Below are 16,362 nucleotides of genomic sequence, written 5' to 3' on the forward strand. Positions count from 1 at the left end.
CCCCCCCCCTCCCACTGCCTCGAAGTCCACTTAAAGCGCTTTACCTGAGGTTTCATTAAGAATGCTGCAAATTTGCCTTAACAGGGAGTCTTACATACACGTGCACGCACACACACACGCACAGACACACACACCCACACACACACACACTCGCAGGTGCCAACAGACTCACACACGCACTAGCACACTAAGATAATATCCCTGCAGGTTCATCAAGCATGCTTTGTCAGAGGTTCTGGGGATATGACGCCTGCATTGAGAGGGGGCAATGAAGTCTTGGATTTCGGGGAGGGGGTGGGGGTGGGGGGGGGGATTTTTCCGGCTCCTCGTCGAGCAGGTTCCACGCGGAGACTCTGTGGTAGTCCAGCGCGCAGGCAGAGCCCAGAGTCCGTTTAAAACCGTTGAGTCTCGTCCCGTTGCGGGCCATCCCGCTGCCCCCCCCCCCCCCCTCAACTTCTCTTCTCGTCAGTGGCTGCAAGAAGCTCCCCAGGGCTCCGCTGTAAGCCTCCGCTTTGGAGTTCAGTCATTTTTACAGAGTGGGTTAGCCCCCCCCTCTTACACACACAGACACACACACACACACACACACACACACACACAGGGAGGTCAAACGTGGTCGGCTGGTGTTGAATGTCTCGACCCTCTGACCTGGCTGTGGTGTTGGGGGGGCTGGTGGGGGGCCTGGGAGAGCAGGGCCAGGGCAGAGAGCCGGTTTCTAGGGGGAGGAGGACGTCCTGCTTGTGGAGAAACTGCGAGAAACAAAAGGAAAGGTACGTTATTGTCTTATACAGCTTAAAAAAAAGAAGACATAATGTACACGATAAAGGATTGTGAGGTCGCTACCTCTGGAGCCTGTGGACCATGTGAGCCACCAGGGAGTCGGAGATGCCGGGGTAGGCCTCCTCGGCTAGCAGGATGGCCTCCCTCAGCTCATCCAGGACCATGGGGTTCCCGTTCACCTGCTCCTGCCTCGCCTTCAGCTGGGAGAGAGAGAGAGAGAGAGAGGGGAGGAGGCAGAGGTTTGGTTGGCACCGATTCCCAAATGTAACACTTCAGTGACCTTTGTGGCTGCTGGTTCTCCACACGGAGCTCCTTACCTCAGCTAATGCCGGAGAGATGACGGTGGCCAGGCTCTGTGAATAAGGCCTCTTTGGAATGTCTTTCGTCTGCGGAAAGGGGAGGAGATGAGAGGACAGGGGGGGGGCGGAGGGAAATTAAAGTAGTGCAGCTTCACCTTAGGGGGGTAATCTATTAAAATCAGGGCGGCGTGTTTCCCTAAATAACATCACGAGTTAGTCCTCGTGAAACAGTGCACATGTAGTTGTTCTGTCACTTCCGGTAACTTTGATTGCTTTGATGTTAAAAAAAAGACATTAGAAATTATATTATTTTCCACTTTCAGACCTGATCATAACAACCAAATATAATTTTTTTTTTTTATTTGAACCCTTTAAATACTAATTTCTTTACCCAACGTCACTGTCAATGGAGTCCTTGAAGAGCCGAGTGTCTGTATTTTGGCTACACAGTTTATTATAGACATATTAAAAAAAGGAGCTGAGGTTGAACTGCCAAAATAAATTAAAAAAAACACACACCCTTCCCAAATTGTATGCAATATGCATTAAAACAGCCAAAATGAACAAAAACTATTTTAAACGAAAAAGCCAAAAATGTCCCTAGTGATGCTCAATGACGTTCTTGAAGCTCTCACCTGGTCTGCTGCCCCCGACTGCCCCTCCCCGTTCTGCAGCTTCTTGGGGTCCTTCTCTCGGATGGTGAAGATCCAGTCGTCGCTGCCAAAGTTGTTCCCGCCCGACGCCTGGCCGTCCTGCTCTCTGATTGGACGGACATTAAAAGAGGCGTTAGGCGTTTACCAGGGTGAGTGATTGTTGAGAGCTCTAAGGAGGTCGGTGTCAAACTTACGAGTCGGACTCATCCGAACTGGACTCCGTGGTTCTCGACTGCTCTGCCTTCCACCTCTTGTACTTGTCCACCAGCTCGGTCAGGTAGGAGGTCTTTTTCGCGTGGCGCACGATCAGCTTGTGCTTCAGCAGCTCTTTGGCGGTCGGCCTCTTTAGGGAAACAAGAGGGAAGCAGGTGAGATGAGAGCGCCAGACAAAAAGACACTTTTTAAAAAAAAATGTAAGACGCTACTCACGAAGCTGGGCTCTTTGTTGAGGCAGGCCTCGACGAACTCCTTGAGCGGCTTGCTGTAGGTGCCCTCCAGAGTGGGCGGGGTGTTCTTTGGGATGAGGAATAAGACCTTCATGGGGTGGAGCTCCGAGTGGGGCGGCTCACCTTTCGCCAGCTCGATGGCCGTGATGCCCAGCGACCAGATGTCGGCCTGGAACAGCACGGAGAGACACGGTGAATAAAAACCGGCTCCATAGCGCGACTGGAGGTCGAAAGCTCCACAGGGTTGTTTAGGTGCGGTAACATTTATTCCCACTCTGCTTCAGTCGGATACGTTTGATGCATTTGTCTGTGAGCCTCACCTTGGAGTCGTACGCCGACTGTCTGATGACTTCGGGGGCCATCCAGAAGGGCGTGCCCACGAAGGTGTTGCGTTTGATCTGGGTGTCGGTGAGCTGCCCCGCCACGCCGAAATCCGCCAGCTTCACCTCTCCCTGCTCGGACAGCAGCACGTTGGCGGCTGTGTAGGGGGGGGGGGGGGGGGGGGGGGGGGGGGGGGGGGGGGGGGGAGACAGAGGGAAGGATGACGTGATGCAGCTCGGAGAACACACACATACACACACATCATCGGACGCCTCTGTCAACACCATTTATCTGCATCGCCAATTTATTTCAGAAGCCTTTTAGAGGAGCGCTGCAGCGTTCGCCTCAATCCCCCCGATGCAACACAACCTCTATAATGAATGGAACCCATAAGTGGTCTTCGATACCATTAAGGCGCTACGTGATATTTGTGTGTGTGCTCCGTAAATGCCAGTTAGTCGGCTGAAAGCCTGCAGCGCTCTCAGTCCGCCCGCGGCTACCTTTGATGTCCCTGTGGATCTTCTTCTCAGAGTGCAGATACTCCAGGCCCTTGAGGATCTCCCTCAGGATCGTGGCGATCTGGGTCTCGTCCAGGGCTCCGGGCTCCATCTTTTAGAGAGCAAGCAAACAGAGACCATGAGCGGTGGGCCTCAGGGCGGATGAATATGTGCTCCGTCACACAGCGCAGGTATCCGGTGAATAAGGAGACTCTTTAAACACGCGGAGGGGGTTCGAGTGTGTCGGAATGCGTCGACGTGCACTTACCAAATCTAACGCCGAGCCGCCCCCTAAATACTCCATGATGATCCATAGCTTCGTGTCCTGGAACAGTGGGGGCAGAAAGAAGAGAAGCGAGTGAGCTGCCAGCGACGGGCAAAAGAGACACCGCTCGCTTATGAGGGGGGGGTATTTGTTTCATTGCGAGGTGTAAACAAGTCATGGTGACACTATGAGGGCTTGGTGGGATGTCGCCTGAGGCAAAATCCCTTTTTAATTCAGGATTAATCGGGGGGGGAAAGGTGGGCAGAGGAAGGGAAATCCTTCCATCCCATTTGCTCGCTTCCTGCATATTACAGACTGTGACCTAGTACCAGCATCACCTTGAGGTACGAGCCGTAGTACTTGGTGACGAAGGGGCTGTCGCACTGGCTCAGCACGGTGATCTCCTGCTGGATGTCCTCGATCTCGTCCTCCGCCTCCTCCAGGTCTATGGTCTTGATGGCCACCACTTTCTGGGTGCGATTGTCGATGCCTTTGAACACCTCGCCGAACGAGCCCTTGCCGATGCGCTCCAGCTTGGTGAACAGCTCCTCCGGGTCGGCCTTGATGCTCTGTCGGTGACGGGAAAAGGGGGAACAAAGCAAGGGGGGAGGGAGAGAAAGGGAAGGCGGTTTGAAACAACAAAAAAGGAAAGAAAGGGGAATGTTTGAAAAGAACTGAATGCTGGGGGAGTAAATAGGAAACACCAGCAGGGTGCCATTCTTACAGGATACATTAATTCACTCGTTGCAACACCTTGTGTTTGTGTACACAGAGAGAGAGAGAGAGAGAGAGAGAGAGAGAGAGAGAGAGAGAGAGAGAGAGAGAGAGAGAGAGAGAGAGAGAGAGAGAGAGAGACACACACACAGGAGAATGAAAGGGAAAGAGTGTAACAGTTGGATAACAGGCAGGTTCAAAAGAATTGAAATAACACAAAATTAAAATAACATTTCAGTCCTCTCTATAGCCGGCTGCACCGGACAGATTGGGTGCTGTCGATGTAAAACTGGCCAGGAGAAACACAATACCACCGTTACAGCCAAAATGACTGTTGGCACTCTGAGACATAATTATAACTCCTCTTGAGGACAGGAGGGACGAATCGAGCGCCGGTGCACGATCTCAAGCGCTCACAACGAAAATAGGCTTAGCTCTCCAACTCGTCGGTGACAGCACACTGTAGCGGCATGTGCATCGGGAAAAAGAAACCCTACTTAAACGCTGCAGGAAGTGAACTCTCCAGAGGCTGTTGTGTGGGAAAACACTAGAGCACAGCGCTGACAAAAACAACTTCCTGTCATGACCTCTTCAGAGCACAGACCGGGTCAAGATGCCCGGTTAGAGAGAAAAATTAAGGATCCCTTGTGTCACCAATGAAGACCATTTTTGGTGCCATGAAAGAGATTTATTCAAGAAACTACACAGTGATTCCGCTGATGGAAAGTGTGGGACGGAGGCGATAAAGTGATGAGTCATATCGTGTTACAACAATAAAATGTTCTATTTGGGAACAAGGGTTTGAATTGGAATAAGAGCTTTTTATGCCAGATGTTAAAAAAGTACACTTGGTAGACTCGACTTAAAATGTTCTAGAATACTGCAGCACAGCTGACAAGCTAACACTTTGCACTTGCCTCTGTGTCACCTGACTTCTTCACGATTTAATATGAGTTATTGTACTCTAGGTCTTTGTTGTGGGCCAAAAATCCCAGCAGTTTGTCTGCCCCCTGAAGCATCCTCTCCTTCATTCAGAGTCTGCATGCATTTACATCAGGAACAGTTATCTCCTCTAGTTATCTACCCAACACAATTATCCCCTTTAGGCAAATTCCTAAAGATAGCAGCAGAGGCTAGAACAAGGCGCGCGTGCTTCACAGTTCCTCAAGTCATGGCTGAATTATCGGAATGTTGCGTTCAATGCGCATCCTTCTGTAAAGATGTGGCATTCAGTGGCAGAGGGACAATATACTAATGACGCCATGGTAGAGATGTAAATTGGCTTTAGGCTATTATGTCGCATACACATAGTTTCTATCATGGACTTATGTTGAGGTTGTTTATGTCAGTCGATACTTGTTCTCCTATTCATTCTGGCCATTGCTGCATTAATGTGGGTGCATTATGAGCATTTAAAGTGTTTCCGGCCTCGAAAGAGAGAGGTTTTTTTACGAGGTGAAAGTTACCCGAGATGCCCCAAAAGTCACCGGGTAGAAAACGGGGTCGTGCACAAAACCCACAGCGGGGAGTCAAAGAAGAAAAGTGTACATTTTGTTCTGGCAGTGACTTCGACTACTTAATGCGGAGAGAGTTCAGAAGACGGTTGTCTTACCTGCATCCCCGGTAGGTTACCCTGAACAGGAGAGTGGGCCATGGTGCTGCCGGCTGGGTTTGCGCCTCGTCCAACAACGCAGGGCTGGTGTCTCCTCGACTCGACTTGTGCCGTGAACGTCAGCTAATCCTCGCGGACACCTGGTTACACGGGCCCCGCTGAGAACCGCCTCGGGCACGGGTATGAAGAGAGAAAAACGTCCCCCCACACACCCTTTCTTGTGCGGTAGCGACACCAAGTCATCCAAAAACAGCTGAGCAAGCTAACAGACGTCTGCTAATGCTAACTCTGGAGCTGCACAGCAAGAAATCCGCAATGTTAGTTCGCTAACTGGTGCGTTAAATCGGATTTTCCCACTTGGGGGAAGTTATCCCGCTGCAGCACATTTAAGTAGCGACGACTATTTATTTCAAAATGACCCAACCGTTACTCACAGAACGCGTATTCTCTCGCTAGCGGTGTTGTCAGCTAGCTAACATGGTTAGCTCGTTAGCTAGCTAGCCAACGCAGACAACCCGACCAACGTTCCGTCAGTGAGCTGGCTCGGAGCGCGGTTTGTCCGCATGCCGCAGATGTCACCCGCAGAACGGACCCTCGAATGCCCCGATAACCCAGCGGTTGTGTCTTTGCACTAACTTGCCCCCAAGCAGCGCTACAGGTCGGGCATCTGCGGCAAGGATAGCTCGCCTGTGTTTTTGTTTCCTCCCTCACTTTCGTCCCGTACTCTCGGCCATCTTGTCGGTGCTTGTGACGCCTGTCTGGGCGGATCCGGATCCGGATCAACAACGTTTCTCCCTCGCCGGTGTTGATGCCAGGAGGGACCGAGGGTCCCCCCCAAAAAAAAAAAAAAATCCCGTCTGAGAAAACTCAAGGTGGCCCGAGAACGTGCTATTAATAAGCCACCTTTACATAGCTATATGCTGTATAGATTAAATCACTTTTATCCAAATGACCACAGGAAAGCTTGGGGCATGTGTCCCCTGCCCTTGATTTACTGGTAATCTCACTAAAATCCACTTTTTTATTATTAAAACCTGCGTTAATCCAGTAGCAACACACTCACATCGCAGCCCTCTGTGATACTAATGCAATGGCATCACCGTGCGCAAACTGAATTGCGTTAACGCAATTGCATTGGGAGCAAATCACACTAATGACTGCGACCAATTCCGTTTGCAGCGCTAATTGAATCCAATTTCCGCGTTTCGCGTGTTTCGCCACAGGAGGGCGCCAGTGCACCAACTCCACCACCAGCAGCAGCAGCATCCTTGTGTAATCCGGATGCTGATGCCGGCGCACCGTCGCGTGCTCTTCTGCAGCGAGACGGAATGACGGGTCGTGCCAGCGCATTACCGCAGCCGGTGTTATTTGTTGTCGCCAAGAACATTTGATGGCATATCATAGAATAGCGATGAACAGCCGAAGCAGATTGGGGTCATAAAGATGGTTCAACCTGTTCATACAAAGGGGCCTCGCGTGGCGCAGGCGAGTGGTTGAGAACATGCACATGGGTCGCATACATGAAACAAAGAGATCATATAGAAATAGTTTGAATCCTATAAGAGAGTGAGACAATGGAGATACACTATGGATGAATTCACAATTGCCCCTATTAAAATAATTGTAATTGAAGAGGCGACCCTTGTTTATAAACTGCATCCGCGTGTGTCTGTTTGTGTTGCTATTTATGAAGGAAAAGCCTTCGCAAATGAATTCCTGGATAATAAAAAAAAGCGCGCGCGCAGTGGCTCCGTTTCTCTCTCTCACACACACACACACACGCGTGCGCCTCATCGTCCGGGGGTCGAACGCGTGCGATAATAGGAAGCGCTGCCTCCCTCCTTCATGCGTAAATGATGCGGGGCAGGACGGGAATGCTGCGCTATCTCCATTTGAGAAAACCCGGCCGGTGAATGTGAGGTGGTTGGTGGGGGGATAAAAGGAAAACGCACAAATAATAAAAGAGAAAGAGAGAGAGAGAGAGAGACAGAGAGAGAGAGAGAAAAGAAGCCGTCTTCAAGCAGCGTTTGGCAGAAGCGGAGCAGCGCGTCACGACTCGCCTGTCGAGGAGCCGAGGAGAAAAAAAAAGATGGACATCACGGATCAAGGAGCTCAAATGGAGCCGCTCTTACCCACGGTGAGTAGCCTACACACGCGATTATGTTTACGTTCACTTTCACCGCGTGCATCTAAGCTGAACCGGACTGTTGGTCGTGACGTCCCTTTAGAATAAAACAGCTGGGGGATGAAACGTCCCAACAATGCGTGATTTCATATCCACTATTTTCAAAATGACCCACATTTTGAGTTGTTGTTTTTTTTTTTACCGGTGTATCGGGGCGAACGTTGCGCACCGCGAATTGATACGCACTCTTCAAACGCGGCGCATCTATCGCCACGAACGCCTACGCCTTCGCACAAAAGGCACCCGTGCCGCATCCGTACAGGTTGGCACAGTGTTACGCGGCAGAGCTGCGGTTATTCCCGTTGTGCCCGTAGCTGTCTGTCGCCTTTCAGCCATATCAGATGGTCCACCATTCGACCCAGTTTCTAATTCTCCTGTATGAAACCGGCTGTTGCTTTACGAGCACAGTACTGCGGGTTCGGTTCCAAGAGGGTTTGTGTTTGTGTGTGGCTCACCATCTCTCCCATCTTTCCACGAGGAGCTTCACCTGGATTATTACGATGTATTATTCATAAACCCATTTGGCCTTTGTGTGAAGCTACGCACTTCTTTTTTTTTTTTTAGAGAAGGAAATGTGTTTTATAGAAAGTAATCAGAGTATTTTACATTGTGTGCACTAAATCCACATCCATCAGAAGTGCGAGGTAGAGAGCTGGCGGTGGAGTGCGGCAGGGAAAACATAATAAGGGCCCCCCCGAGAGCCCACTTGCAGAAGAAGGCTCCGTGGGGGGGCCTCAAACGTAAGAGCCTGCGTCTCTGCGGTCAGCCTTCATTAGCATTCAGGTGCGACTGTGACGAGAAAAAAAAAAAGAAGAGATGAAATATATTGCTCTGTGCTGGAGGCGAATCAATACTCTCCTCGTTTGTTCTATTTGTGTACGTGTCATACACGAGGTCTTAGTTTTCCGGAGCTCGCGGCGTATACAGTGGAGCCGGATGGGGTTGATGTGGCGCGCGCGCGGGGGGGGCAGACTCGATGCAGTCGCTTCCCCGTCGTGGTAACTCACTGCCGCTCATGTCCCTCCGCCATGCGCAGCGAGCGAATGTGTTGTCACGGTTTCGCCAGGATGCAGTATGAGTATGTGAGGTGTTAGTATGGTGGGGACACCTGAGTACAAAACATGACAAGTACAAACACAATGCTATTGTACTCCGTGTCCACGTGCCCTGCTTTTGTCCTGTTCACTTATTTATTTTCTTTTGTATTACTTGCAGGAGCAAAGTTCCCAAGAAACTAAAGATGTGGTGAGTAGCTACATCTCTCGTTCTCTTCATCTGGAATGAGAAAGAAAACATGTCACAGCGACTTGCTCAGTTATGACAGCGGTAACTCAGTGCGATGCACCTGTTAGAAAACAAGAAGTCAAGAAATGTGAAGGGGAAGGCCGAAATAATCAAAGGTTAGGTCACAAAGTATGTCGTTAGAAGTGAGAAAGAGAGAGCGACTGTTGGACTGACATTCATCAGGTGGCACAAATGTGTGTAAGGGTTTGTTAAAAAGGTTTGCCATGTTTATAATATATACTTTATAAGGTGATAATATGACAATGCAGTTTCTCCACAAAGAATCACACAAAAGCACCGCCGTAGATCTCGTGTTTACCAGAGATGTGAATAATCATTCAGCATAAATAAAGCATCATAAAACACATCAGTCACAGGGGACATTTTACTGCAGAATGATTACCTCTGAACTTTGACTTGCAATGGAGTATTTTCACATTGTAACTATTATACTCCTACTTTAAAGTAAAGGATCTAAATACTTCGTCCACCACTGAAGAAGAAATAAAAGTTGTTTTCTTTAAAGTAAACGATTAGGTAGATTTCCTCCAGGCTGCTCTACTTCCCTGATGGCGATCTGATGTGATCACACATTGCTGCTAATCCATGTTTTCTATAATCTGTAATCTACAGTAATGTTGCACAGCTGTATTTGCTTTATAACTTTCATTAGCCAGCTTGTTTAGCAGATGTCGTGTATTTTTAGATCACGATTGTCACACGTGTCACTCTGCATCTGGCAGCCACGCAAGGCCGAGGACACGCCGGGTAAATAAATAATAACGCATCACGGGAAGTAAGTGCAATTGCTTTGGAGGAGCTCACTGGATGTGAGTGTAAGGAGACAATTGAGCCGGTCGCGGAGAAGAGTTCTGGATGCATGTCATCTGCTCTGAGAAAATATCGCTTACGCAACCGCGGGCCGTGAGCCAGACTGAGGACAAGACCGAGCACAAAGTGTCTGCCAGTGGCAGCGACGGTGGATCCTCCACTTAATAGACTTCTGCTTTCCTGAATGTCGCGAGGCTGCATCGATATTTGCCACCTTTGTTGTAGCAGAAGTAGAAAGCTAACGCTAGGCTATAAACAAACTGCCCCACGGTGGCATGAGCGCGAGTATAAACACAACGAGGCCGCGAAGGCAAACGAGCGAGGAGGTTTTGTGCTCTCATGGAGCCACTTGGTAGCATCCAACATTAAGATCGCTGATACTCGTCTTTATTTCTGGCATCTAACCAAAAACCCATTCAAAAAAACAACAGATTAACTTCGGGACGAGGGAACAAGAAGTGCAAAAACTGCTGACTCATTCCTGCACCACTCTATTATTAGCCTGTCAATTCAAATAATCTGATGAAATACACACATTCATTGTGAAACAGGTGTTATAAGTGCAGCGGAGGATCAACTTTGGCCAGGGAGGGGAACTCCCCCTGGGAACCACTTCTTGACTTGAACTCCTGGTCCTGGGTCTGACTTGGACTTGAGTGTCCCGGTCCTAATGACAACCGTGACGTAACAGTGGGCCGTCTGCCAGTGCTGTCCGGTTAAGGGGCCGGGGCCGGGGGGGGGGAGGGGGTTCGGAGGAGATCAATGAGAGCGGACGGAGGCTTGTTCTTTCGAGCGTGGTGTCCATGGTCCGACTGTGCGGACAGGAAGCCCTCTCTCCCAGGAGCCTGTGCTCCCCTCCACGGTTAATTATAGCAGAGTAGGTGGGGGGGGGGGGGCAGGGGGGTACGGAGCTGGGTGGAGAATGTGAGAGACAGCTGGTGAGATGAGGAGAGAGAGGCATCTAGACAATTAGATCATAACGGGATTTTTCTGTCTAGTCCTCACCTGTGAGTGTTACACGTGTCGGATGTCGGTGCCATAAACCACAAAAGACAAGAGTTATTGTAATTTGACAGGCGTTGCCGCAGAAACTGTTGTTCCTGCGGCTCCGTTTCTAGCACACCGTGCCTCGGATCGCAGTTTTTCTGCTGACGATGCGCTACAGCCGGAGAGCAGCTTCTTCGCCGCAGGTAGCTCGTGCAGACACGCGCTCAGACACGGGCACTTAAAGATGCACATCCTGTGTTCAGCGAGACTGCAACGCCAACCCGGCTCGCTCGCTTCTTGCAAGGTGTGTGGCGACCATGCCAGGTGGAACGGGGCTGCGCGGAGCCCCCTCGAACAGAATGCCGTTATTTGACTCCCTGCGACCCAAGGCTTCTATTAGGTAACAGAGCCACAGAGCTACAAGGCTCAGCGGAGCAGAAGCATCCGTGATGTCAGAGCGCTAATCTCTCCAGGGAGGGAGGGGATTGGCGGATGGACGTTTGTGAGAAACATTTGATGCAGCCCTGGATGAAAGCAGTCGGGAGGCAGAGTCGGAGCTGTGCCAAGCTCCTGGCTTTTGTATTTATGTTGTCTTCTTGGTGGGCTTTTGCGGAGTGAGGTCGTTGCCATGTTCCCGCACGGGAAGAGCGTCCGAGGAGAGAGCGTCTGAGGAGAGAGGAGAGGGTTTTTCGACCGACAGCTGATCTTCGTCTCCGCTATTCTCTCTGACTTTCACACACAATCACAAGAGTCCGGAGCGGGGCTCAGGCCCTGAGCCCTTAGCCTCTCGTCTTACCATTGCCGCAAGCACAAGGGGAGTTAGCGGGCATCCTGCCCCCGACCTCACAGGAGGCACACCATGCTCTCTGTGGACCACAATAGAGGATTTATTAATCAGGTAGGTCACTCTGATCTTGCACTCAAAGGATTCAAGCTGTGAGAGGGCGAGCGTTTCATCGACTTTGCCGTCAAATAGTAAGCCGTCGCTGAGATGACGAAATATTTGCAAAATACTGCGAAAGCTTGCATCCGATCGCTCTGCACAATGTCGATGCGTGTCTAGTTGATGGGCAGCGGGAGGCTTGGCTCCTGTGCCAGCAGAGAGATGCCAGTTGTGCTGATGTGCATGCGAAAGGTCCCGGGGAGGTTGGCTGACAGATGGGACTGTCATTTCTGAGGCAAGAGAGGAGCTTATACCCGCTGTACTGACCCTGGTGATCTGTGAGGGAGAGGAAAAAAACGGGCGAACAAAAGCCCGGAGACGGTGGGTTTGTCTGCGTCTGAGCACGTATACATCGATTCTTCCTGGTGTTTGTTTTTTTTGTTGTGTGTGCTTTTAGGACACGCAGAAGGTTCTCCTTACCTGCTGGTTTAAATCCAAGCAGATTTTGAACTTGCCGTTTTTTGGACAGCATCTCATCTCCCCATGTCCGACAAGGTTCGGAGAGAAGTGACGATGCAGGGATGTTCCCAGCGTGCGTAGCATGTTCTTTCCCCCGTGATGCTGCCGATGCTGATCCTGCTGCCATTGCCACGGTAACCACGGCCATCTGTAGGGATGAAAACCATGACAACAGAAGCTGTCGGCCAATCGCGGGGCTCGTACAGCAGATGGTAATCCGTCTCCCCTCTTAGCTAGCTACGAGCTACAGAACCACTCCGGCTCTTAGCTCGGATTGACGGTAAATACACCGATTTTCATTAAGACCCAGTCTTATGGGTTTTGTATGAAACGCCACCTGCTTGGCTTTTTTTCTGTGCTTTCTGTGGAGAATGTATGCAACGTACTACATCTGGCATGATGTTCATAGTACATAGTACATAGTATAGTTACGGAAACATTCTTCATCCCTGCTGTTGTCAGAGCCTCAGGAGAGCATCCCAGAAGAACAGAGAAAGGAGGTCACATGTGTGCTTCCCTGAGAGCGACGTGATAATGTACACAGGTTCCTGGTGAGGAGAGAGAGAATCAATAGGTCTGTTATATATATATTTATAATGGAATATAAACACATGTGTCGTTATCTCACATGACAGTTGACTTGGCTACTCCTTCATATCTAGAAATGTGTAATTTAAAGGAGCGGTGTCGAAGGTAAACACATTAGTTTGTATGTTTTTGTTGGTGAAATGATGCATCAAGGAATATGTGGGTATGTGTGGGTTTCCTTCGCATATCTTGACAGCCACAACAATATGAATATTTTTTTTTAACAAACACCAGCGGGGCTTCAGGGCACTGCATGCCCGAGCGCGTCGTCGTAGCGCGGCTCATTGGCTGCACTTCCTTTTTGATGCTGCATATGACATCATGAGGGTCAATTATTTAGGCTTGAAGCTCCCACCAGAGCCACAGGAGAGCTTATGTAGTACTCCTCTTGACGAGTGAGCTTCATGTGTAAAATTGGTGAGGCGCTCCTTTTTAAATGAAAGCGCCGGTGAAGGTCACTAAAAGTACCCTCCAACAATTGCTACACTGACTCAAACGGCCTCAATCCACAAAGTCAGACTCCCATTGATTATCAGGACAGCAGCTCCGGGCTGTACACTGCCACGACAAGCCGGATTCCACCCGCTCGCTGGTTTACAGGGTGGTCTACATGTGAGCCAATGCAGGCGAGGTGAGTCTCGTCAGAGGATGCTCAGGTCACTTTCCCTGTTGGCTGGGTTTATTTCTGGACTGAAATGTTTTTGTGATCCTTTGTGCAATGTCAGGTCAAAAATTATGCAATGAATATTCATGAGTATGAGTATCAGTTCTTGCTTTTTAACGGTTGGTCCCCCGCCCCCCCGCTCACCAGCGGTCACCAGATGTGTTGACAAAAGTCGCAGTAGTTGGTCGCCTGGTGATCCCGAGGACACACCGGCTTTTTGTTGGCCCTTTTTCGGGTCAATCACTCGATCCTCCTCGGGCGCCGTTTAACAATGTCAGGCATGAAACTCATTAGGAAGAGTGGTCGGGACATGGACCGCACATGTTGCAGCCCGGCAAAGTGGAATCAGGTGGATGAACTGGTAAAGTGTAGAATGTATCAGGAAGGCTCCCGTCTGAAAATGCAATTTCAAAGTGCAGATTGATTAACAAGTCTGCTAGAACGGTGCCTGTTGCATCCTTTCCCACACACACACATACACCCAGCTTGTTTATGACAATGACAACTAATATCAACCCGTGGGAAACATGTAACTCTAGATCCAGTACTTCCACAGACACCCGGGCACACTGGTGGTAATCACCTTCTTACATGTAATGTACTCCGAGCGATGGGGTCCGGTACAATTTTCTGCCAAAGTCGGAACAGAGTTGGTCTTTACACATGAGAGGTTTCTGTATTTCCTTTCCGTTTGGATTTGGAGATTGGTTTGAAGTGGGAGGAGTCACACACTGTACCTCCCTGCACCAATCAGGATTTAGCAACGCTCAAGTTGTGGTTTTATCTTTAATTGTTGCTTATTCAGCTTATGAAATATGTTGAAGAAAAGTTTTAAGCAACATTTGTCGAGTTTGAATGAGCTGACTGTCATATCTTTGTTTTACACATGCGTAACAGGACCAAGAGCAATATAGTCATCAAATTTGTTCCTTAATGTCAGTTGTACAGGATCTATCTAAAGTTGGCTAACATTAGCCGCCATAAGCTACTGGTCATACCGGACCAAACGTTTTATTGTTTATGAATTTAACTTTTCATTTATAAGAAGGAGATTATGTTCCTTCTTATTCTCAAAAGTATTGTTTAATACTAGGTGTTTCTCCCTAATACATTATGATTAATTAATGAATAAAACTAAGCACCTATACTGTAAGCATGTCCATGTCAGTGCAGGATATTGACTTTGAACCTATACTGCACACATCAACAGATCGGATGTTCAATCGAAATCAGATCGAATCCAATGTCACTTCAAGGTCGTGATGCTGCACGAACGCTCGCGTGCACACACACACACACACATGAACACGCGCCCTCTTAACACAGTGTGACATTAGAACATCCTCTGGTCCTCGGTTGGTGTCCGAGGCCCGAAGCCTTTTGCTCCTCTTCCACCCCCCCCAACCCCCCCGTATGCGCTCACTCATCCACACGGCTCCGCCCCATCACACCACTGCCTGCAGAGGGACAGCGTGCCTTATGCATGATGGTTTGTACGGTGCATGTGCAGCCTGCATTGCTGCACATGTGATTATTGCGTGTAGAAGTACACAGAAGCAAATCAATACCCAGTGATGGAAAGAGGCTTATGATGAAGCTTCGTGTGGGGACAAACGTGGACATGGTGTGTTCATGCTATGTTAGCGTGTTTCTATTCATCATGCCGGTCACGTGTCTGCCCCTCCTCCACCTCTCGCATCCCGACTCCCCTGGAGAGTCTCGGTCACGTGCTCAGCCCCCCCCCCCCCGCCCGCCAAGCCTTCATCAGCGACCAGCGGGCCAACCGGAGAACCGGCTCATTTAATTCTCTCCGCCACGCAGGGCCCTCCATCACTGATCCCACGGTCAGAGACAAGGTTTTATCCCGCCGTAACGGCCGGCAGATTAATCTCAACCCAGATTGGGGAGCAGAGATGCGACTCTCGCGGCTGGTCTGGGGTCAGCATCCTGAGGAAGAGAAACTGGTTTCTATAAATAGCCAGGCGGGAGATTCTGGCTCATAGGGAGCCAGCTTTGTGCGGGACGGAGCAGAGAGGAGCATAGCATCAGAATATTTATCAGAAAATAGGCCAGAAAACAAAGGTATTTCAATGTTGTCGGTTTAATTTGTTCAGGAAGTCACATTAGAGAGATTAAGATCTCTTTTACAAGACACATCTAAAAACAACAAATTACATACATATCACAACACGATAGTTCAGTCTCACAAAGCAGTTATTACCCACACAGACGTGGTAAATTCAGTTTATTTAGCAGGTCAGTCCAGTAGGAAGGTGTTGCTGGAAACCAGCTTACCTGTGATGTGGTTTCACGCCTTCTGTACGCCGGCGATGACCTCTGACCGTTTCATATAACTCACAGCGGTGAGTGCAATAGCTGTTCTGTGTAAAAGATCCAACGTGTTTAATCCAGTGCCCAATCAATGTGCTCAATGGATAACAATTTTGGAAACTGGTCCAGAATTGAAGGACGCTGCAGCCGACAGCCACTAAACGGGCTCTAATGTAATCACTCGCGGCAACTCCTCATCGCCAAAGTTTATGGAAAGTACCCGACAGAGAACTAACATGTTTTTATTGACCTTTCGCTCGATCCAGTCTGTTTGTTGTTGCGTCAAACTGAGTCTTGCTCAACGAGAAGTCTCGTTCTGAAATCTCGCGAGATGGGACTGAGGTTACACACAGGTTTGTCTGATTCATTATAATGCTGTTTTAAAAAAACAAAATCCTCATCGTCTTGCCATCAGATACTCATGCTGGGGCTTTTTGAGCTGCATACTGGCTGTATTCAGATGTGTGTAGTTGTCATGGGTTCGGGCACAGGGAGACAGTGTG

General features: G+C 49.4%; 2 protein-coding genes across 3 annotated transcripts in view; one reads left to right on the forward strand and one right to left on the reverse strand.

Moving 5' to 3' along the window:
* On the reverse strand, window positions 1-6,329 carry stk24b (serine/threonine kinase 24b; the record flags this gene model as incomplete). 2 transcript variants are annotated; one of them, XM_079185968.1, is made up of 11 exons in its annotated part: window positions 5,588-6,329; window positions 3,600-3,830; window positions 3,265-3,321; window positions 3,000-3,108; window positions 2,499-2,656; window positions 2,162-2,347; window positions 1,927-2,075; window positions 1,715-1,838; window positions 1,098-1,166; window positions 844-980; window positions 1-749 (listed from the first exon to the last, which is right to left on the reverse strand). In XM_079185968.1, the coding sequence occupies exons 1-11, from the start codon at window positions 5,627-5,629 to the stop codon at window positions 716-718; spliced, it is 1,296 nt and encodes a 431-aa protein (XP_079042094.1). In that variant the 5' UTR covers window positions 5,630-6,329. The 2 variants fall into 2 exon arrangements, with proteins under 2 accessions (XP_079042094.1, XP_079042095.1); XM_079185969.1 differs by lacking the exon at window positions 1-749 and having other exon boundaries at window positions 840-980.
* Window positions 6,330-7,596: 1,267 nt separating this feature from the next.
* The window catches only part of LOC306715566 (sodium-driven chloride bicarbonate exchanger-like), a gene marked incomplete at its 3' end in the record, with an annotated part of 34,183 nt that continues 25,417 nt past the window's right edge, over window positions 7,597-16,362 (forward strand). Inside the window, exons 1-2 of the mRNA XM_079185974.1 lie at window positions 7,597-7,724; window positions 8,988-9,017. Of these exons, the coding sequence (XP_079042100.1) occupies window positions 7,677-7,724; window positions 8,988-9,017 (78 nt within the window). The 5' untranslated portion in view covers window positions 7,597-7,676. The remainder of the gene's footprint in view (window positions 7,725-8,987; window positions 9,018-16,362) is intronic.

Source organism: Pholis gunnellus (assembly GCF_910591455.1).
Source record: "Pholis gunnellus genome assembly, chromosome: 24".
Lineage (NCBI taxonomy): Eukaryota > Metazoa > Chordata > Actinopteri > Perciformes > Pholidae > Pholis > Pholis gunnellus.